This window comes from Anabrus simplex, chromosome 1, assembly GCF_040414725.1.
Source record: "Anabrus simplex isolate iqAnaSimp1 chromosome 1, ASM4041472v1, whole genome shotgun sequence".
NCBI lineage: Eukaryota > Metazoa > Arthropoda > Insecta > Orthoptera > Tettigoniidae > Anabrus > Anabrus simplex.
In genome coordinates, this window is record NC_090265.1 from 864,506,946 (window position 1) to 864,531,876 (window position 24,931).

The 24,931-nt window shown below is 38.1% G+C and overlaps 1 protein-coding gene and 1 long non-coding RNA gene across 4 annotated transcripts in view; one reads left to right on the top strand and one right to left on the bottom strand.

Moving 5' to 3' along the window:
- LOC136857653 (clavesin-2) overlaps positions 1-7,900 on the top strand; it is an 81,812-nt gene extending 73,912 nt beyond the window's left edge. For all 3 annotated transcript variants that reach the window (XM_067136475.2, XM_068225262.1, XM_067136476.2), the window contains exon 6: positions 3,815-7,900. In XM_067136475.2, the coding sequence (XP_066992576.2) occupies positions 3,815-3,917 (103 nt within the window). In that variant the 3' untranslated portion in view covers positions 3,918-7,900. The remainder of the gene's footprint in view (positions 1-3,814) is intronic.
- Positions 7,901-13,998: 6,098 nt separating this feature from the next.
- The window catches only part of LOC137496988 (uncharacterized), a 44,169-nt gene continuing 33,236 nt past the window's right edge, over positions 13,999-24,931 (bottom strand). The window contains exon 3 of the long non-coding RNA XR_011017569.1: positions 13,999-15,735. This is a non-coding gene — a long non-coding RNA (uncharacterized lncRNA). The remainder of the gene's footprint in view (positions 15,736-24,931) is intronic.

Genomic DNA, 24,931 nt, shown 5'->3' on the forward strand with positions numbered 1-24,931 from the left:
TGTCCTTGAGCCAAAAAATGGCCACCGGCTGTGCACATAAATGTAAATATAAATTGAAGCTGACAGAATTCAGAATATCCGAAAAAAATTATATTAACTTGAAGGCCGGTCCAAGCCAGACCAACATTGAAATTTGATAGCGACATTAGATATTAAAGACATAAAAAAATGACAAAGTTGAAAAAATGGTCTCCAAGACCAATAGATTAACAAAGACTCAGCATTAAACTCTCCACCGGGGAGATAACAATTGAAAGAAATGGTTGCCAAACATTAAACTGTCAAATAAATAGTCCAACACTGCAGTGCTATAGATAAATCTTCGAAGGCAAACCAGTTGAGTAAAAATGTCGTCTTCTAGAAACAGACATGCTGACAAAAATGTAGATTAAAATATTCTTAAGATTAATGCAAAAGTTTGTGCAGAATGCAAAGTCCAGGTTGTCATTAGTAGAATTCATTAAGAGAATAGAAGTTCCAGCCGAGCCAGATACTGAAGTGTTGAAAGCGCTCGACTTGACATGGTTTAGTTCAGACAGGCGAACAAGGCTCAAGTCAACGGCCTCAGGCAAGGCAAAGTGAAATGCATGCCATCAAGTGCTGCCTCCAGATTGCGGCGAAATATCTGCCTGGGCAATTAAGTCAGCATACAAACTGCCGCAGAGCAGCAATTGTGACGAGATGCTCGTTTAGAGTGAGGAGCCGAATCCTGGAGAAGATGATGAGGGACAGTCCTTAAGAAGCACTGCAGAAGGTTCCAGATCCGACATAAAGTAGCGCTGTAAGACTAACAGTAGTTATTACTAAAAAGTACATAAAAAATCTTATCAAAAAATACAAAATAACAAGAGAAAGGAAGTCCAGAAATATTAATAATTTCCAATTAATTAAGAATAACAAAGGCAAAATGCAAATGCCAGAAATGACCAATGAAAAAGTAGAAAGACGCGGAAGAATACATTCTCGGTACCAACTGGAAATGAAGTTGCCGGTGATGCAAACAGTCATGTGAAGGTAATGTAACCAATCAACAGGCAAGAAAAAATGACGTAAGTCAGTGGAGCCAGAGAAAAAAAAAAAAAAAAAAATAGGCAAGCAATGTTCGTATAACTTGTGACATGCTTGCTCAACAAAAAGTAATCAAACCTAAAGCAATTAAAGTAAGAGCAACATCTAACATAAATTCAGACAAGTAGGAGAGGTACCAAAAATAGTGAAAATTACAAAAAAATTGTATGTTCATGGATGCATGAACCACTCATGCTTGTTTTATCAGTCATATGGTACTGCCTAATATTCCTACATTTATGACCTTCCTTTTCTTATCACATTTATTTTTAAGTACGACAAAAACAGCTTCGTGATCACTTATACCGTCTATTACTTCGGTTTCTCTATAGAGCTCATTTGGTTTTACCAGCACCACGTCCAGAATATTCTTCCCTCCAGTTGGTTCGATCACTTTCTGAATCAGCTGCCCTTCCCATATTAATTTATTTTACCCATTGTTGGTCATGCTTCCTGTCGTTCACATTACCTTCCCAATTGACATTTGGTAAGTTGAGACAAAGTCTCCCATAGTGCATTGGCACTGCCAGTGGCTCCAAGTGGCCTGCGCAGTGGCCTCCACGGTATGCACTAGCCATGCGTCGTGGTGGGTGTGCTAGGTACCAACTGATGAGCCCAACTTAGCACACGGGGGTGAAACGCTGGCAACCAGGAATGAGTTAACTGGAAAATTTATAATGTCCAATAACGGACCATTTATATTGGTATTATAAGTTGATATTACCTGCTACAATCACATTCCATTCCATATTGTTTCTCACATAGCTGATTATCTTATCAAATAATTCCGAATCAGTGTCAGTGCTAACTTCTCGGGTCTGTACACTCCAAAGACATGAAGTTGCCTATTATCTTTAGAGATGAGGCTTACACCTAGAATTTCATATTTATCTTATCGTCTTTAACTTTTTCGTAGCTTACTAATTGTTCTTTCACCAGAACAAAACTCCCCCTCCTACCATTCTTATCCTATCTCTACGTTACACAGTCCACTTCTGTGAGAATATATCTGCATCCATTTTATCATTTCTCAGCCATGATTCAACTCCTGTTACAATATCTGGTAAGTATATATATCTATTAAGTTACTTAATTCTATTCCTCTATTTACAATACTTCAACAGTTCAACACAACTTTTTTATGTCATTCCTACTTTAGTTCCAGATCCCTGTTACCCTTATCACCGCTCCCTAAACCACCCCGTTTCCCTTAATGTACCTCCCTTTAACCCTTTTAAACAAATTTTCTAACTTATATGTACCACTACGGTTTAAATGAAGGCCACCTGAGTGCAGATCTCTATCTCCTACCCACCCATTAGAATCTAGAAATCTCACTCCCAGTTTCCCACATACCCACTCCATAGTCCCATTTAAATCCCCAATCATCTTCCAGTCAGTATACCTCCTACACAGTATTCCACTGATAACAATCGACATTTCCTTAAACTTCGCCCTGCTGCATTTACCAGATTCCACATATCCCAAACTATGTTGGTACTTACACCTGACTGCCTTACTACCACCTTCTCCTTTCCCTGTTCCATCTATTCTACTTTTCCCAACATCTTCCTTAATCTAATTCCTGTTTCCCTTTCCTCCACACACTTTCCCCACATGTCTAAATGGAATCCCCCATGACGAGAGCCTCAATCCTACCCACCCCATTTGATCTCCTCCCCACCTGTTCAGCTCTATCTTTCCTCCCTGCTGCAGAAACTATTTCCTCTTCCCTTTTCTCTCTCCCAGGATCCTGTTCCACCTGTCTTTTCGTATCCTCTGCTCTACATTTCCCTTTTCTAACTTTTCCTTTCCTTCTACTTCCACACTTCTCAGCAACAGTTCCCTGTTCCTCATTTTCCCTCTGTTGTTCTACCTGCAGTGACTCACACGGATTTCTCACAGATGCCTGTCCTGAATTCTGATCCTGAATAGAGCCCTTAGCCTGCAATCTCCTTTTCCTTAAAACATTGGACCACTTGTCTTCTACAATTCCCCCCTTTCCTTCCCATCCCTCTTTTACACCTACTGTATCCTGTACATTGTTTGAGGGAAGCCTACTTTCCTTCCTGTCCTCGGAGAGAATCCTAATTATCTCCCTCAAACTCCTCCCTCATACTCCTTAAAGCCTGGCCACACCCACAGTTCCTACACTTGCACTCCTTAGCCATTCTTTATGGAATAATGAAAAGAAAAGGACAAATTTTTGTTTTTCCAGAGTGAATTTCTACCACTTCCTGATTTTTCAGGGTTTTTTTTTTTTTTTTTTTAATGAACAGTGAGGTAAATTATGAATAGAAGCCTGCTATTAGAACTTGAGTAACTTCGAGAAAGTTTCTGTACTTATCTGACCAGCCTCTGCGGTGCTAAATTTTTGGACTGAATGCAGGTTTAATTGCTTCTATTTGTGGTTTCCTAATATAATTGTCTGTGTAGGATGCTGGGAAAGGATACCTGCAGGGACATGGGTGTGCTCTTGTGTCTGTCATTAATTGCCCTGCTATGTGCTGGAATGAATGAATGCATGATAATGGCTTTGAAGGGCATAAAAGTGTAGTAAAGAATTAAAAGAAGGTACCTTGTAAGATTTTATATTTAGTGATAAGTATACCCTACATAATGGTCTCTGTTTATATTATTATTATTATTATTATTATTATTATTATTATTATTATTATTATTATTATTATTATTATTATTATTATTATTATTATTATATTTACTAGAAATTGGTTTGATTTTTCAGTAAATCTGACTCGTTCTCATCGAAGTCTACTTCTAAGGTGGATGAAGAGGTAGTCAAGAACACATCGGTCAAGAATGGATTGGTTAAAGTGCAAGAGTGTTGATATTGACTGGTGCTTCCAAATTGTAATAACTACAATTCTATCAGTATTATGAACTGAGTTGGGTTTGGACTGAGATGGATAAGTTTGTTAAGGTACTTATTTTTATCTAGTGTTGAGGACTATATATCATTGGTGAACATTCCTGCAGTATTTTATATTCTATTCAAATTATTTTTGATCCTTTTAGATATATTATAATTTGTGTTAGCCATTTCATTTCAAGACGGAATATATTAGACTTGGTGTATTTTATAGAGATAAAAAAAATGTACAAAATTTGTATTTTTTGGAATATTTTAATTAGTCTATAGGTATATAGATCTCATTAGAAGAAACCTGCTGTTTTTAACGAGGGCAATAATACTATCTACAATAGAACGTACTGTATATGGTTACAAGGAACAGAGCATTTTATATTTCGAGAACGGGGCATGGAATGCGTACTTACTGTAGTTGTTAGAATAATGAGTTAGTTGGCGATGAGGGCTATCTGTACCAAGTGAATGGTTGAACCTGTCTCTAATAGTACTGCAGATACACCAAACTATAACTTCTTAATAAGTGTGTTTATGGTATAATAATTGAGGATGTTTGTTTTACCTTATAAGGATAACTGAAACTCTGAAGGAAGTGAAGCTCAACTGCAGTTCAACTAATTTACATTGCAAGGGCCGAAAGTGAGTTTTGCTTATGATTTGAAGTAACAGCTAAGCCAGAATTTCAAAACTAATACATGAAATACTTTTCCCTGTGTAATGTACAATATTTCATTTAATGCGATGTTGAATTACTTTATTTAAATAATATTATGCTCGGTTCAGGGTCTACCATTCAAGTAGTCGACACCATCCATGAAAGAATTGATATGATTCGGGAATCATTGTGTGGATGTATTGACATGAACACATGATGCATTGTAGCAAATCTGGTAAGTATCTAAGTAACTGTTTTTTACATGCATTGAAAAAGGTATCTGATTGTATGTTTTTGTGTTGGTAAATGTTGAGTGCAGTGCTCTGCTGTCTCGTGTATGGTCATTTTTTCTGTCAAACTGTAAATAAGTCACTGGATAATGGTGGTAATTTAGTTGTCAATATTTTGAAGATATTCTCAAGCACAATATTATCTTGCACAAAAGCTTTAAAAAATCTTATCACTGGCTGTGTTCCATTTATATTTAATCCTAATTTTTCTACAAATTATTTATGTTCTTCTTGCCATTAAAGCTTTATGTGGTATTAATGTTTTTAAATAAATTATTCTCTTTTTATTGTATAAGCTTTGTAATGAATATTTAAGACATAATGTTTAGAATTTTTCCATTATTTCTTTTCAGACACAATTTTGTATAAAATTAGGTTGGAACTGTACATTACCTTGTTGGAAACATAAATTACAATATTGAGAATGACTTTTCAAATGACAAATCCATTATGGCTGTGCTATTGAGTGCTGCTAATGTAATATGTTAGTTACAAAGAGTGTTGCATATCTTTTGGTAACTTGTGCAAATATTTTGTACTGGTTTAAATTTTAATGCAGTTATGGATTGTTGGGTGTAGAAATGAAATTTCTCACATTCGTAGTGCAATTTGAGCTTTATTTTTTGTTGACTTGTCAAATACTGGAGTGATCCACTAGTCGTACCAGTCAGAATATACTGATCCGTGCAGCTGTACTCATTCACTTTAGGATGAGAAATTAGTTCCTGATTGCAAACCAAGATATGAGTGGTCTAAATAGACTGCTAGTTTACTGTGACTCACTGTTTTCAAAATAAGACTAAAGATTTTTTAAAGAGAATGACACAATATTTTTCTTCTCTTATACTTTAACTGTAATATGCAATATTTTTGTGTGAGCCAACTTGGCATTGAAGGAATTTTTAATTTATAGTGAAAGGCTTTTCCTTGTAGACAACAAGAGTTGTTTTTCCACTTAGTGTATGTACATAGCTCAGTGTGACTTTTTTCAAGGCCGTTCTGGCTGCCTACGTCTTACCTTGTTAGTTTCACCCTATGCGACGTGCAGTATGATGAATTCCTGCACTTGCACTAAAATGTCTTCTAAACCATATGTGCATATGTCCTGTAGGACATTTTTATCTTAATAAGATCATTGAGTTGAACAAATAATTTACTTTGATAAGAACTACATGATTCATCTCAAAATGTGGTTTCTGATTTTAATTTTTTTTAAACTGTAAATTATAACATAAAAACTTACTGAGGGCTACCTTTTACAGATGGGTATACACTGTTGTGCACTTTTTTGTAGAACTTTTTCTCCTCTTCCAGACACACATGGGGTCTAATGTTCTAATGTTGACTGTTTACTTTTCGATGGTCATTTCTTCGTTGACTTCCTTCACTAAGATCACCATTGATTGGCTTTCTTTTTCCATAGATTGTTTCATACACTCAAACCTTCCTTGTAAAATGATATATACAATGGTGATAACCTCATAAAAATCCCTTTTGTGGTTCTCGAGATAAACCCTCATAAACAGGCACATACTGAAGCCTTTATTTTATAAAATCTATAGATAAAGGAGAAAGCATGATCACTATATGAATCATAGTAAAAGGAATAGTAAGGCACACAACACCATAAGAACACATTACTCTGACACATTTTTCAGCCAATACACTGCTATAGGTAATAGTCTTCATCAGTATTTGTCCTGCCTTGTTGGGTGTCCGCTATGTACTGTAGCATATTGCTTTACATAAGGCTTAATATTTTGCAAAATACTTGAAACAACCCTTGTGAACCTTGTAGGGGCAGGACTGTACATCACTATACAAGAATTGCAGTGCTCAGTTTGTTAGAGCATATATGTGATCAGAGGAATGTACAGTTTCTTTCTCTTTGTTTATCTTAAATGAGTGATTTCAAATATTTGTGCCAGCAACTTTCAGCTGTGCTGTATGAATGTCATAGAGAAACACATCTCTCTGAAAACTGCACGGTAGCACAGATCTGTTGTTATTTTGAAACTTTGGTATGTTTATGACTGTCGGGTTCTTCAGTATGTCAAAAGTAGTTTATGAATAAACAGATTTATAAAATACCTGAAAAAGACATGTAACAGAATTCTACCTGGAAAAGAAACAATGAATGAATTAATTTATTCATAAATTAGTTTTGGCAGACTGAAGAACATAACAGTTATAAATTGAGTCAAAACTGAAAAGAAAATGGCTTCAAATATAAAAAAAATCATTATGTTTTATGGATGATCATTTAAATTTCTACTTTCACTCTCTATTCTAGAGTTCTTTGATATGTAATTTGTGTCATTACTTCACTGAAAGGTATGATGAATATTAATATAATATAGTGCATTCATTTTCAGTCCTGGCCAGATGACTGCATGCAGGCCTAAGCGTGCTGGGCAGGCCGGGTCTGAAACACACCACCAGTGTAGGGATGTATTATGTTTGGTTAATAATAGTATGCACTATAATGAGTCGCAAGCGTTGTGTGGTGTCATCCTGCATTCACCTATTCCTACATCTTTTGATGAAATTTCATTCACAATCTTTAGTTCTGCTTCTTTAATTCTCCTCATATCTGTTGTTATATTGTCGTTAAATTGTTCTAGAGTGTGAGGATTATTCCTGTACACTTTATTGGTTTCCGTACAAAAAAGTTCACACATGGTAAGATCGCAGGAACCGGGGGGTCCTGTCATAAAAACCTCAGTTGTATCATCTATAGAATTAGCAGTATTATAGGCTATGGCAGAATCTTTTTGGAAATATCCATTTTCTCTCATTATCTGACGATTGAAAAAAAATAATGGTGAAAGTATAATTCTGCGTCACCCCTCTGAATTTACTGTATCATTAACAAAATATAGGCCTTACCATTCATTGTGCTGTTATAGCACACCACACGCAAACTTTAGCATCATGCAATGGAACTTCATGAATTAACCAGAGATTTTTGTGCTCTATTATGTATTGTTTTGTAAAGCAACATGAAAGCAACATGACCACTTAATTGCAACCATGCCTCATCAGCAAATATTATTAAATGCAGGTCAACAATGCTTTATAAGATCCAATTACAGGAACTTACTCATTTACTATTGCCAAGGCATCATAATTCATGGACGATAGTCACTCTGTAATGTGTCAAATGTAAAAGTTTAGTAGCCGTACAGATTGAGGTTTTTGAAATACAACAAATGCAACACACAGTGATATTTTGTGTGTGTGTGTGTGTGTGTGTGTGTGTGTGTGTGTGTGTGTGTGTGTGTGTGTGTGTGTTTGAATGATGTGCTAATTTCAGCAAATATTTTCTCAGTTAGAATCCTTTGTTTACACTTACAAATTGCAGTGTTTAGTGACCCGTTTGTTCTTAATTTATTAGAATGCCAGGAAACATGTCCTGAAATTGTCTACACACTTCTGTACATGACTCAGTTTTTGTGTGTGTCTCTTACGTAAAAACTTTGTTCAAGCAGGAATTTTTCGGTTGATATTTCTGTGGTCTAATAAACTAATGTACATAATGCAAATGCAGCTTTCTAAATAAGCTTATTACTCTTACGTTTTACAAATGTAACGTACTTCACTTAACTGCACTGCACGCAGCACAGACAAGCGGACACTCTCTCTCTGCACATGGAAATTGCTAGGCTAGGGCTGGCTTGGAACCTGTTCCTTGCCCCACTACAATCATCATGTAGGGTAACACCTGTTTTTTCCTGCTCAGAATGCTTGCATGCGATCGTCCAGCCAGGGCCGATAACGAATGCATTATATATGAAAGTATTTGATAGTGACCTGTTTTTCCTTAGTTTTGGGAAAGACTATTGTGTTTATAAATTTTTACATCCTTTTTTACTTTTTCAACTTTTTACTATACAGTATATCTATTAGCAGATTTTTTTAATATTTCCAAGAACTTCTATTCATGATGTTCTGTGGACTGTTACTGTCACTTATATATTTTATTGTGAATTTTATTGTATGCATTTATGTTGTTGAAACTCTTTTTAGTACCTATGTATCTCTTTGTTTCTGTCTAATTTATATTTAATCTTTTATAGATTGTGTAGGAGATTGTGTGTATACAGGGTGTAAGGGAAAGTTATACCAAAAGCATGAGGGATATATGGGAAGTGAATTTTCTACAATATGGTACAGCTGTCAGTGCCCTCTTATTGTCCAGGACAGAAGTCACCATTTTTCATTTTGCTTTACGTCGCACGTGTGGCAAGTGTTTGTTAACACATTTGTACTCACTGTACACAGGTGACCATCAAACAACCATGATAATCTATGTCTATGACATGCTATGAGTGTTTGTAAACATCAAGTTACATACTGTGGATGTTGACCTTAGCACAGACGAAATGACACTTCTGAATAGACACCAAGGACACCCAAGCTACTAGAGTAAGCGTTCTATATGTTCACCATTTGTTTGCAGATATGATTCGCAGCAACTAATCCATGATGCTCAAACACGTGCAAACACTTGTGGGTCCTGCCGTATAGATTCCACTGCAGGAAAAATACGTTGATGGTGCACATCTGTAGTGTTGATTTTACTTGCATACACCAGACTCTTGATATGGCTCCATAGGTAAAAATCCCAGGGAATTTAAATCAGGAGACTGAGATGGCAACCTGATTGGTCCATTGCATCCCCTCCAGTGGTGTGGAATTATATGGTCGCAGTATTCACTTGCACTGCATTCACATAAGGTGGTGCTCAATCATACATGTCCATGCGCAGTGGTATATTCTCAAGATATCCTGGTCGTTCATCTCTGAGGAACATTTGGTAATTTGCTCCTGTCAGGGACATGGGTAAATATACTTGGGCTCCAATTAGGCAATTACCAATGATACTGGCCCACACATTCACTGTAAGTCACATCCAAAATTATCTCTGTCAAATTGTATATGGAGGACAGTCCATGTATGTGTATTATGGTACTATCAACACCTCTTTCCTCACGAAGCAGGCTTTGCCTGTGGCTAGCACTTGGAAGGAGAGCAGTGACTGTTGTGCTGTTTTGTTTAAAAACCATGTACAGAATTTCTACCTTTGTGAAAAATAGTCTCCTTGCAGGCAACGTACAATATAGTCGCAAGTACTCTTCATGTAGAACCTGATGCACAGTCCATTGGGACACACCAACATTGTGCACAACACTTCACATGCTTCTCTCCAGATGCTGTTCAATTATGTCCAGAATGTTGGATTCTGCTGCTAATATGTATTATTTTATATTTTTTTTATTTTTGCTATTTGCTTTACGTCGCACTGACACACAGATAAGTCTTATGGCAACGATGGGACAGGAAAGGCCTAGGAATGGGAAGGAAGCAGCCGTGGCCTTAAGGTACAGCCCCATCATTTGCCTGGTGTGAAAATGGGAAACCACGGAAAACCATCTTCAGGGCTGCCGACAGTGGGATTCGAACCCGCTATCTCCCGGATGCGAGCTCACAGCTGCACGCTCCTAGCCACACGGCCAACTTGTCTGATGCTAATATGTTTACCAACCACAGTCTCGTAAGGACAATAAAACACTACCAGTAGCGTGTTCTCACTGGAACACAGCAACAAACATTCACCTATTGGGTGTGTGGCAATCAGGGGATCATTCTCTATACAATTAGATAGCAGTCTCTGAATTACAATGTGTGTTACCATAAATAAGGAGCATATCCACCAACTGTTTTGTAGAACAGCTAGAGTGGATTACAGTTTTATTCTTTACAGTTTACATTTTTACTATGTCCATTATCAGTCTAGCAGTAACTAGCGTGTGGTGTTGTGATTCACTCAACTACTCTGATCTTCGTCCAGGTGCGTTGTGTTTGTCACAGTAGGTTGCTTGACCTTGTGACTGGAGTGACTCATAACATACAGAAGCAAACCACAGTACTGCTGTGCATGTTTGTACCTGTTGTATTACCTTACATAAAAAATGATTGTGTTTTACATCATGCCTGTACCATCATAGTACCTACAGTATGTCCGAAAAATAAATATGATTTTCACATATGCCTTGCAAATATCATTCTCTGCTATCACTTATGATCTTGGTACAACATTCCCTTTCTTCCTGTTTAATTTTTCATATCACAAGTGTTCATGTTTCAAATTGTGTACTTTTTAATACTGCATTAAAAATCTGTCTCGATTGATACTTTATATTTGTGTGTGTCAAGTCATTTCTTGGACCAACTTCATTATGTTTTCTCTAGTTTTTGTTCGTTTTCTCAATAGTGATATTTGGATTGTGTTTGATATTTCCTTCGAGAAAATTATAGCTTACTGGTACCTAGTTTATTCGTATTTGTGGGTCCTTAAATGAAAAATCTGTGTTGAGAGATTTCATGGTACTTAAAAAAAAAAAAAAAAAAAAAAAAGACAAAGACAAATATTTGAAAATATGCCTCTTTGGTAGATGTAATAAGTAATTTAATAAACACAAAACAGTGTGTGTACTTCTGGGAGAACATGCTTGCACAATGAACTTGCTACTACACCCACAACCCATGTGTTCTGGGTTTGAGCGCAAGACAACATAATAATGGAGCAACCTGTTTCGAAGGAAGCAAAGACTTACGAAAGTCCATTTCAATCGAACTGGGAGTCATGACGATAAAGCCAAATGCTTAATCTGTGGGACAATAATTATGTGATAAATTAATCAAAAAGATCTATTTTCCAATACAAAAGCTTTGCTCAAATTCTACGAGATTTTATCGAAGGAAGATTTTCTTAAGCTGCATCGAGAAGCAACTAAGATTATTTCTATGTTTGGTTCCACATGCATATGTGAAAGGTATTTTTTCCTGTTTTGACTTGTATGAAAACTAGATTGCGTGCGAGTAGGCCTATTTCTGATTGTAATTTAAAGAAGGCTCTCAGAACTGCTGTCAGCTGCTCCCTTGTTCCAGGCATAACTGGTATCATTGCAAAGATAAAGGAAAAGAAGAGCTAGAGAAGATAAATTGTCTGCTCAAACCAAATTGAAAGAAGAGCGCTTTAACACCGGTAACATTGTCCCATGCAACAGTGTCACCGCACATAAACACTTTGTGGTGAGGGGAGAATCAGCGGGGAAGGTAGAGAAGGCAAAGACAGGCCAAACGGCTGAAACAGGTGTAGGGGAAGTGGAGTGGGGGTTTGTACTCTGGTCAACCTAGTGAAGTCATCTCCTGCACCTTACGCCATGCAGTGCATAGGCACATGCACCCTGACAGGCCCTGGTCTAGCCTGAGCAAGCGACAAGTGCAGACGTGCTGGTAGTGCGAGAAAGAAGTGCTGGAGGGGAGTGCAAGAGAGGAGTGAAGTGTGTTGGGAAGATGATTGGTGTTGAACCATACAGCCCAGTTATAGGAAAATGGCAGGGGAGAAAGAGGAAAGAAGTGAAAAGTGGAGGAAACATGATGGAAATGGGAATGACGGTGGAGATGATGCTGACAGCAGCAGTGATTTTTAGTATTGCTATGTATTGGGGGTGTGGAATTGAACCCCACACCGATTTCCAGTGGAAGCATGGGCTGGGAAGAAGTGGAAGTAATTAGGAAGGTGGTAGAAGAAGTTGGCCAGGTTGAGCAAATTAAAAAAATGATGCAGGAGCAATTGAAGGAGCGTGAGGATATGAAGAAATGGCTACAGGAAAAAGCAGACGATACAACAGCAAAGGTGAGAAATAACGAGAAAGAAAGTGCAGTTCTACGAGAGAAGTTTTATTGGTCTGTTACCCTTCACTCTACCTGCTGTTTTCATGTCAATGTCCGCCTCACTAAAATTAATCTTCATCTTATTTTGTATGACTTCCACAACTTTAAATATAGTCTCTATCTTCGTTTCTACCCCTTCTTCCTGCACCCCATATAAGAATAAACATTTCTTCATTTTCTCCTCGCCATAGGGTACAGTCTCTCTCTTCAACCCGACCACCTCCTTTTCTAAACTTGGGAAGAGAAGGTAGCGAGAATCTGAGGATACTGAGGAAACATCAGGCGAGAGCAAGATTGCAGGGGCTGAAGACGCATCTTAGTGAGCAGCAGCTGGTTGTTTCCAACGGAAAATGGAAGAAATTTTGGACCATAGCAGATATGAAAGCAATGGAAGAAGAGCTCAAGAATGAAGAGGACCTGGGTTCAAAGGAAGATGGAAGGCAGGCTGATGTTCAAGAGGAGCAAAGGATAGAGGTAAGAACAGAAACTAATGCAGAGGCAAGTGCAAGAGGTAGTATGGGGCTAAGCCAAAGGGATCAGGAGGTGGAGGTGGTGGTGGTGGTGAGTGATGCCCAAGAAAAGCCCAATGCAGGGCCCTGGAGAGATGGGTATAATAATCAAGGAAGTGGATCAAGGGATGACAGGGAGGGGAAAGGCAATTTGATGAAGGGGAGAAGTAGAAGCTGAAGAGATTTGTGGGGGAAGAAAAACAAAGGTACAGAGGAAAAAGGAAAGATCGCCAGAAATTGTCAAGAGTAGAGGGCGATGGTGACAAGGAGTAAAAATAAAGAAGGTAATGGGGAAGGTATAGAGGGTAAGTTATAACTAGACTTGAAGGTAGGATTTGTAAATATTGAAGGTTTACTAAGACAGTAAAGTAAAAGTGATAAAGGTGGTTGAAAGTTTCGATGTCGTTGCTCTGTTGGAGACTTGGTTACCAATAGGAAAAGAGATAACCTGGGGTGGGTGTATTGCCAAATGCAAATCAATAAAAAAGTAATAAAGGGCGATCGCTAGGGCGAATAGTGGTGCTGATCAAAGAAGAGATTTAGGAACTAGTAGAAGAAGTTGTCTGGTTGAGATTGAACTTACGGAGGGAAAAGGGTAGGGAAAGAAAGGTATGTGTAGCTTATGCGTACTGCCAACCCAAGCAATCTCCATATGCTAACGATAAGTTCTTTGAGAGCTACTTTTAGAAACCAGTATTATAATGGGGAGGTACTATACCCTACAGGGTGTAGACAATAATGGATTATCGAACTTACCTGCTTACCTGTCGATAAATAACTGCACCAGCCTAGCTGCAGCTGGTAGGCGGTCGATTTGGGGTTCTTGAGACGAGAGTATCATGGGACAAGGAAACTATACTATTAAATTTTAATTACGGAAATGAGGGACTTCATTATTATTTGACTCTTTACTAGACAAAGCATATTCGATTAAAAAAAGAAGAAACATTTTAGTTATCACAATACCATTTTTACAATAGATCGCACTCGTAGTGCAAAGATAACTGCCATGAAGGTTTACATCTATCATTTTCACAAAATAGAATGAATGACGTTACAAAATGAAATTTCGTGATGATGTCGTGCGTAGGAGTAGATAAGTGAACCAAAAATAGGTCCTTTATATGGAACAGCACCCATAGACCTATAAAATAAAATAAAATAAAAACATGATGCTAGGATTAAGAACGTTTCACAGAAACAACGCTATTACTAAAGGCTCCCTCACATTTTGGGGAAATATATACATGTAAACAGCCACTCAGTATGTTACAAGTGACTACTAAGGTAAATCAAACACTGAAACTAATATGCGACCCGACTGCCTATAAAAATTCATAGGGATGTGAACACACATCCTCTAAGCAATCTCTGTACATCCTAGATAGACTAACAATACTAATTCCTTTAGTACCAAGACATCATATATACAAATATCCATCAATATTGACACGCAAGTGGAAAATAAAAGGGGAAAACAAAAAAGAAAGAATCGCTGTCACAAATAATTCTCTGCCTGAAGAATAATTATCTTACCACACTTGGCTTTTAAAAATGGCTGCGGCTCCCCGGAGTGCAGGGTTGGACATTGACCTGTTCGTCTCGCCAGTAAAGCCTCCCCCATCCCACAAAAAATCATAAATGAGGGTGACAGTAGCCTGGTTTCTCTGCTTTCTGGACTAACTTCACAAAAGGGCTTTAATCACGTCTTCTCTTGACAAAACAATACGCCATAGAACAAATCAGGCTATAATAATTAACCACCATGGGCCTAATTTATCTCATAAGTACTATACCGTGCTACTTCGCATACAATTACCATCGTCTATACTTATGACGTGCTCTTGGTAGCCTCTAGGTCCAAGGTTCAAATCCATGTTTGGCAGAGTAAAACGGAGTCAAAGATTTTAATGACACAGTCTACGATGTGGTTTAATATCACCCGGAGTCGATCAAATAAATACATGCATATAAATAATATTCAGGCAGCATGCAAACACTAAGTTACGCAGATCTATCTACCCTTCCAAATAGAGAGAATGATAAACTACTCCAAGTAATCCTTACAAGAAAATTTTATCTGACGATAGACATTAAAGAATATACTGATCTAATATCCACTAAACAACCTTAAGAACCTTAGACACTCTTCTTCCCACCACGTAATATACTCACGTCGCTATCTGCTACATAAATTATTTATACTTTACAATTTTAGTACTTTTAAAACCATCTTAATAAATATCCTGATAGGCTATAATCAAGTCATATACTAATATTTACAAATTTAACTACTACATTTCTGCGTAACGAACCCCCAATTCCAACACATGCCTACAAATACGGTTCACTTATCTGGCATTTGGTGACCTCGTTATTCCTCTGTCAGGGTTAGGCTGTGCCTGCTCAGCCCATCATGGTAGGAATGTGGTCCTGGGTCGATCCTCTGGATCCAGTCTCCATGGGTAACTCGTTCATGAGGCCGTCTTCTTGAAGGATGGCTCGTTCATGAGGTCGTCTTCTTGCGGTTGTGGTCGGAAGGTCTCGTATCACACGTCTCTCGAAACACGGCACAGGTCTTCACTAGAATGAAATGCCTAATTTATTAACAGCACATCACTCCCGGTACTTTTATTTAATTTTTGAGACAGAAATCAATACTGGCGATCTGCGACGCTAAAAGTCATTGTTCCCCTTTAGCTGCTTAACCGCGCACAAACGTATGTAGGCAATATATCTACTATCAGTAACTTAATCGTTCGAACAAATTGTCATTATCTCATGCTCGACTAATTCAGACTCATAAGTCTCGCGGAATAACACAAGTAGCCTTAGTTTGTACTTGCACTTCCTCCGTACTTCGCAGTATATTTGCGGGGTTACCCGTACCGCTTCCTGATGAAGTCTATATGTACAGCCTCGTCTACAGTCGGTTAATTAGGCACTTGCGACCTCACTGTACAGCATCTAAATACCATCATACTATTGAATAATTACTAGAAAGTTTATGGCTCACCGATCGGCACAACTGCACTAAAACAGTCTTTGTGCTAAACAAAGGTTTCTGGCGCAAATACAGACAGACACGCGACATGCACTAGCAGCAATCTCACCATCGAATGAACAACCTCCCTCCACATCTCTCATCTCTTATAGGGGACAAAAAGCGAAGTGACGCGATGGAAAGTCCCTCGAAACACTCTTTTGAGTTTCGTATGCAGCCACTAAACAGTTTCCCACGGTGGTCAGATTATTACATAGTTATTAATCTCATTACTTGTTAAGAGTATTAAACGTATCATTGGCTTCATAAAATTCTGGAGATGATTTTCATCTTTTTATCATTCTGGAAAGCCTTCAGATAGAGGAGATATCACTCGATTCCCGTGATGTGGTGAACTTGACTATTCCCGTTTAAAATATTATTAGAGTGGTATGGTACTTTCCAAAACAAAATTATTCTTTTTCTTTCCTTCTCCCACATATCTTCTGTTTCTCTTGTGCATAACCACACCCTGCCTAGGAAATCGCCTCCTGAGTTCCCGCGGTCTATATGGCATCACGCCCTTACAGTTAGCGTCATGTTGCGCGATATTACTTCTGCGTTAAATATCGCTTACTAATGAATGAACAGAATGGTACAGTATGAAGAGGACGGAGTGATATTACTTGGTGACTGAAATGCTAGAATTGGGGAACAAAGCCCAATGCTTAGCAAAGATGATGAGACAGTCAAAAGGGTAGATAGCAAAAGTAAGGATAAGGAATTAAATAGCTATGGAGGAAGGCTCCTGAAATTTTGTGGGGCAGGAAAATTCTATATTCCTAATAGTTTTTGGGAGGTGGACCGAGAAGGTAAATTGACATACATTACAGCACAAGGGGGAAGTGTGATTGACTTAGTGATGTGTAGTGAAGATATGCTAGAAAAAATCGTAAGGATGGAGATCAAAGATTGGATCGAATTACACTTCTTGCCGGTAGGGGTGTGGCTTGAAAGAAGTGGAGAGAAAGAAAGGGAGGGAGTCAAAATGAGGGCAGTAGAGTGGGATAAGAGATACAATATAGATGGGTGGAGAATTCACAAAGAGAATTTGAGGGCCTTATGAAGAATGAGATAGAATTAATCAGATGCGGATGGGAAGTAGCCCTGAAGGAAAATAATATTAACAGAGCCTTGGACCTAATTGAACACCCTATAAGGAGGGTGGCAAGGCTAGAGCAAGGACAAACAAGAAGTAACTGTAGAGGGAGTGGATGGTAAAATAAGGAATGAGAGGTGTTGAGGTGCGGAGTAATGAAGGCCTTGAAAAAATATACATTAAGTGAAGGTAAGGATGAAAGAGTAACTTTCTGTAGGGTAAGAAAGGAGTATGAAAGGAAAATCGCTGGGAGGAAAAAGGCATGGTCAATGGAACAAGTGGAGTTAGTGAATAAAAACTGCAGGTTAAATCAGGGGGAGAGAGTATGGGAAAGAATAAATAAAATTAATAAAGGAGGGAATAGGGTGGTCCAAGCTAGTATTGAGTATGACCAGTGGGTGATATACTTCAGTGGTTTATTAGGGGGAAGGGACTGTTGGAAGTTGGGAGAGAGGACAAGGAGTGCAGGGAAAAACCCAGAGATTAGTATATATGAACTTGACAAAGATATTGCTATAGAGGAAGTCCAGGATGTGTTAGACAAACTAAAGAATAAATCGGCGGGAGGAATGAATGGCATAAATAACTTGGTATGGAAAGAAATTGGTAAATACAGACAGATGAGGGAGGGAATAACAAATTTCTTTAACAGGATATTAATCAATTAATGTAGTGGTAAAATACCCAAAGAGTGGGAAGGCGGGATCATTTACCCAATATACAAAAAGAAAGGAACAAAAACTTTGCGGGCAACTACCGAGGGATAACGCTACTTGACTCAATGAGTAAGATTTATTGAGGGGTTTTGGCAGATAGGTTAACAACCTGGACAGAAGAACATTCAATAATATCAATGCTACAGGGAGGTTTTCGAAAAGGAAGGAGGACTACAGATAACATCATGACGGTGAAGATGATAATAGACAAATACTTAAGTTGGGAAAAAGGCTGTGTGTACTTGGCGGCCATAGATTTCGAAAAAGCATTTGATACGGTCAGTAGGGAGGCACAGTTTGAGAAATTAGGCAGGTTGGGAGTCTCTAGGAAGATGATATGGGTGATTAAGGTGATATTCCAAAAGGTATATTGATGTATAAAGGTAGAAAAAAATGTAATCAGTGAGCCTATAGAGTGTAAGATTGGGTTGAAACGAGGATGTAAACTTTCGCCGCTGTTATTTTTGTTATTCATAAAAGATATCTTGGGAGGGTATGGGGGGGGACAAAATGGACAGAACCGGTAGTACAAAAGATAGAGATCCCAGGAATGATATTGTCGGGGTTCACGGGGAAGTGGGCTTGAAAAATTAACAGTAATAATTCGAAGGTGATAACTATTAAAAAAAGAGGAGGAGAAATAAGGAGAGGAATTGGATACTACAGGGTGAAAGAATAGAAGAAGTAGATAAAATAAGAGTACTTAGGAGTGCTGTTAAATAGAAGAGGAGGGTGGGAAGACCATATTAACACATTGCGGACGGGAGACGAGTTAACTCGTCTTTACGAGACTTGAACGTTCGGCGACATTTGTTGAAACCTTTGAAACTATCTGGCTGTCAAGGTTACTAGAATCTCGGCGTTGAAGCTTTTGTTTATTCCATGCTAGCTTTGCTTTACGTTCTTCTTCTGTTTTATGATTCATTTGCTAAGATTTCTGACCTCGTATTTACATCGTTCAAGGAGCCATGTGGTGGGTAAGATGACGCTTCCCAGACTGAACATGAGCGTAGATGCAGACGAGATTTTTAATGAATGATATGCGGACAAGTATTCAGATTGCCCCAGTGATGTTGACGATCGCGAGTTCAATGTGGATAGCTATTCTGACAAAAGTGTCTCGGTTGATAATAATGATGTGCGCCCTCCAAAACAATGTGAAGTAGTGGTGGTCGAGAACGAGGCTGAAAGTAATGTTGTGAGTGCAAATGGAAGTGATATGTCTATTTCTTCTGATTAATGGGTAGAAAATAATAGTTTGCCGACTTTAAAGGATTTCCCAGGAGTTCCTGGCATAACGGTAAGACTTGATGAGCATGAAAACATTGACGAAGTAGTAGGGCTTATTTTTTGTGATGATTTCTTTGAAATTTTTGCCGAGCAGACGGACTTGTATCCAGAACTACTTCATTACACAAAATATCCCCTAAGGGCTTGAAGTGGCCTTATGTAACTAGTTGTGTATGGCGAAAATTGTTTGCTTTGTTTATATTGACCGGACAGGTAAAAATACCATGTTCAAAAGACTACTGGTCAACTAATCCCCTCAAAATTTGCTGTGTCCCCCTTCACGGAGGTCATCCTTCCACACCAGAAAATATTATTAAGACTCTTACCAAAGGTCTTCCGTAAATTTCACCATAATCAGTAGAAGGTTAGTTAAGTTAGACTAATTTGTTTATGTGCATGCGCTGTAGCAGTAAGTTACACTGAAAATGGCCGGGCGCAGGGGTTGAACAGTGTGACGAGCACCCGGTCCGCAATGTGTTAAGAGGGCAAAACGGAGAGGTGTCGCAGCCCTATCTACGGTTAAAATATTAGTGGCAAAATTCCTGGGGATAGATTATAAGATTCTGAGATAAGTATTAAAGACTAGTGTTAAGCAGAGCATTATATGGGGCAGAATTATGGGGACTTGATCGGAAAAAAGGATACATTAAACCAAATTATTTATAAATTTAGCAAGGTTTTTATGGGTCTACCTCAGTGTACAGCGAATATGGGGGCGTTGCTATTATGCGGAGAATACATGGAAGTAGAGTGCATCAGAAGAGCGTTGAACTACTGGATGAGACTGAAACGGGGGGAAGGTGGCAGAGTGGTACAGGAGGCATATAAACAGCAAGAAAAATATATGTATATAGAGAGTTGGCTGGCAACAATCAAAAACTATCTTGAAAATGTAGGAATGGGTTATATCTGGTTTGAGACATGGAAGGGGAAAGGAAGCAGCAGTCAGAGCGCTGATAGCTAGAATAAAGGATATCCAAATGCAAGGATGGTTGGAGGAATGTAGACAAAGAGCTTCTCTGAGTTTATTTTATGAGGTAGTCCAGGTATCAAATATTAGCAAAAGACATGGAGATATGAGGTAGAGAAAAAGGGTTTAACTTGGTGGCTCTTGGGGTTACACAAGAATAAGGGTTGGACCAGGAGAAAGGAAAATACACTATGCATTCTATGCGTGAACAGGTCGGATGACTTGCACTTAGTAGGAGTGTGTGTAGAAAGAGGGAAGCTAAGGAAAAAGTTCTTAAGTGATAAACAACAAGACATGTGTAGAATTGGTGATAAACTAAAAGTTATTGCATGGATCTTCAAAGAATGGAACATCAAGGGTAATCTGACTTTATTCCTAAGTGTCGTGAAGAAACTATTTGAAAGAAAAGTGAGATCAGCATGTGGTGGTGAGGTAAGAAATGAGTATGTAAACACACAAGTGGAAAGGAATTCAAGTGGTAATGAGGACAGTCCTGAGACAGCAGAAAAAGTCAGTGCACTCAGAGGAAAGTGTGATGTTGTCAGAGTTTGCTAGGAGTGGTATCGTAATACCAGACTAGCCAACTCAGGCAAGGAAGATGTGGGTCAATGCCAGGTGTTGCTTGCAGTAGCCGTTCGCCTTAGTTTATCTTTACCTCTTCATGCTATGTAACCTAAGCAGGATGCGTAACATTTCTTAGTCTTCTGGTTAGCGTCAGGTTCCACCCAGCAGTTATCACTACTGGTAGGAGCTATTATTCTTCTTATTAGTTCAAAATCCTTATAATATCGTGAGTAGCCTCGCAATTCCTGGCAATCGCCGAACATCTGGTAATCATCAGATTCCTACGCGCGGTGATTCTTTTATCAATCGTCAGGCTCCTTCCAGCAGTTTTCACTACAGGAGGGAGCTATTATCTTTATTATTGCAAATTCTTATTGTCGTGAGTAGCCTCGCGATTCTATGGCAGTCGCCGAATACAACAGGCTCCCCCGGGCAGTGATCACTGCATGGAGGGCCCACCATACCTATCATAGCTTCTTCATTACTTATAACTGTAGAATAGATTTATTCCCAGGGCTAACGGCTCTCCGGAAGTGAGTTGACCATGGGCCATTTGTTTCCAAACACTATATTGTCTTGTTTAATGGAATGATTATTTTCCCACTATTCTTAAGCAGGGGAGTTTACACATTCTGTATTTGCTTAGGCTATTATGGATTTGAACACTGTATTGGGCGAAGGCCTGTAAGGTTCAATAAGTCTTACTAATGAACTAAGTAACTCTAGGCCTAGGATAGAGAAAGTGAAATCTGTCTGCAGACAAATAAGGGTAGAGAATCTCCTGGATGAGGATAGGAATAAGTATCTGGATATGATTAGTGAAACCTTCCAAACAATAGACAATGAGCAGGTTCAGGATATAGAAAGAGAACATGCAGGGAGGCTATAGTAGAAACAACAGCAAGAAAATACCCAGGAACATCTGTGTGTAAATATGGAGAAAAGAAAACATCTTGGTGGAATGATGAAGTGAGAGCAGCTTGTAAACTTGAAACAAAGGCATATCAGAAATGGCTCCAAACAAGGACTGATGCAGACAGGGAATTGTACTTAGATGAAAGAAACAGAGCGAAACAAATAGTTGTTGAATCCCAGAAGAGATCATGGGAAGAACAAAGCTCATGGGGAAAAGGACAATGATCATGAAATTATGCTTGAGAAAGTGGATAGTAAATAAACTCCATTGTCATAAAGCAGGAATAGATGAAATTAGACCTGAAATGGTGAGATATAGTGAAAAGGCAGGAATGAAATGGCTTCACAGAGTAATGAGATTGGCATGGGATATTATTTTCTAACCTCTGATTGGGTAAAAGCAGTAATTGCACCTTTGTATAAGGAAGGGAACAGGAAGGATTGCAACAACCATCAAGGTGTTTCATTGATCGGTATACCAGTCAAAGTGTCCAGTTTTATTTTAGAAGGGAGGGTGCTATCTGTGGTTGAGAGTACCGTAAGTTTGATGGAAATCATTGTGCTTTCAGACCACAGAGGTGCTGTCAGGATCAGATTTTCAACATGTGCCAGGGGACTGAAAAATGCCACGAAAGGAAAATACGTTTGAGGAGTGTGCAGCGTGTAAAGGGTATTTAGGGTTGTAGTAAGGATGTAAAGGAGAGGGCATACAAGACTCTGGTAAGAGCCCAAGTAGAATATGGTTCGAGTGTATGGGAGCATCAATTGAAGAACTAGAAAAATCCAAAGAAAAGCAGCTCTATTTGTTCTGTGTGATTTTCAGCAAAATAGTAGCGTTATGAAAATGTTGCGAAGTTCGGGCTGGAAAAACTTGGGAGAAAGGAGACGAGCTGCTCGACTAAGTGGTATGTAATTGTTACAATTCTTGTTTATTTTCCACCTAATTCAATTCATAAAAATGCTTATTGTCTCTAGAAGGACATTTTATTATAATACAACACTAACAGGGACATGTTTCGCTTGTTATATCGAGCATCTTCAGCTTCATTTCAACAAATATCTCAAGGTTAAGTCTTTACATTGAACCTTCAAATAAATAATTTGTTTGTTAAAATTATTTTACACCAGTAAATTGTTACCACTATTTAACACATAATTAAAAATAATTAACAAATTAAAATATATAGCTGTGATTGATCACAATTTACTGATGTCCAAGTCTCATTTTCTAAACATCTGTAAGATTTGGCTAAAAATCTCGTTCGTTCCCAGATTTTACTAATACTATTTAGTGCTAAATTATTTTTCTAAATTTAAATGTCCTATTTGAAATTAATGATGTTAGAGGCTCAAATTTGCGATGTTTTCTTCTTCATTTCAGTTTAGTTGAGAAACCACTACTTTATTAAAAGATTGTATACTGAATGTTTGTGATCTACTGGAATCATCACACTAGTAGTCTTCACCGATCCTCACCATGGTTTGAGTCAGCCTATTTTTACACTGATCTGTTTGTTATTGAAGCATGGTTAAAAGGGACACCAATAGATGATACTTAGTTGCTGGTGTGTTGTTTTACTATAACGTTGTGGATGAATGTGTCTGTAACAAAAGAATAATATGAGTGTGTTTTTTGTAGTTGTTATGAGAAATTCTTGTGGTTGGAATTTCACTTACCCCTCTATTCACGCTTTAGTGCCTAGCTGTGCTTTTTGCAATACTGAGACTATTTGTTATCGTGTTTCTGCTTCTTGTGTTATATGCATGGGGCAGGTGTGGTGGAGGGCGAGTAGGAGGCGTAGGGCGAAGGAACTGTGGGTGGAGCAATAAGCACTGGTGTAACGTGTGGAGGGCGACTAGGGGGCGTAGGGGAAGGAACTGTGGACAGGATATTGGATACTGACCTAGCTTGTGGTGGGGGTCTCTGTGTTTTCGAGGTGGGATTTGTGTTTGTTAACGTGTTGGAAGGCTTATAATTGAATATTTTGAAGATTTTACTATTTTCTGATTTGGGAACTTGTAGCAGTTTTGGCAATTGCTCTATTAACAGGCTTTTTATTTCTATTGCATTGTTTAGGTTTTTTCTTTATTGAAATACTGATCCAAATCAATATAAATGTTCTGATACTCGGTCATTAACTTCCCTTTCTCGACCCTTTTTATTATTTTGAGATCCCTGTCTATTGTACTAAATTGGTGGCCGGTCTTTCATGTGATTGCCCATTGTGGATTATTCATTATGTTTTAACGTGTTATAGTGTTCCATGTATCTTTAAAAAAAAGCTGCACCCAGTTTGGCCAACATACGAGAAATTACACTGTGTGCATGTTAACCTATATATTCCAGATCCCTGATATTCATCGTTATTTGAATTAACTGCATTATGGTTGAAGAAAATGTTTTTATTAGTGTTATGTGTCTTGAAGGCTACTTGTAAATCTCGCTTTTTCAAGGAATTTGTAATTTGGTGAATCGCAGGACTGGTGTAGGTGCAAGTTGCGTATTTTGATTTTTTAACGTCTTTTTTGGAGTAAGATTAGTGGCCAACTTAAGTTTTACTTTGTTAATAATTTGATTTACCGTCTGTGTTTTGTAACCATTAGTCAGTGCTAGTTCTTTTATGAATCTAAGTTCTTTCCTTAAGTTAACAGGAGATACAGGTATTTTGAAGGCTCTATAGACCAGGCTGAAAAAGGATGCATGTATATGGGATTTCGGATGAAGGAAATTTTTTTTATTGTAAGAGGGGTGTGTGTCGGTTTTCTGTATATCTGGAAGTCAAATCCTAAATCTGTACACGTTACACTCACATCTAGAAAATTTAATGAACCATTGTTACCTTATTTAAAAATTTAGAATTTTTGTACTATTATTTTTTGGTGGTCTATTATTATAAACGTGTCATCCCCTTTTCTTTGATTGTATATGCTGGGATAATAAATATGTAAATTTTAATTTCCTCCGAGATTGCCTCCAGTAGTCCTGTTTCATCTTAACGTACTCCCGTTTAAGGTATGCACCTTATTCAGAAGTGTTTTTGAAAAGGCAGCTACTTGATCGGGCTCTGAGTTAGGATTTTTAATAATTATCACCCTTTTTTTCCTTACTAGCATGTGGTTATTTTAATGTGTATCTTTTCTTTAACTTCTTTGGTTGTAAAGGTATAGCCCTTGGTAAATTA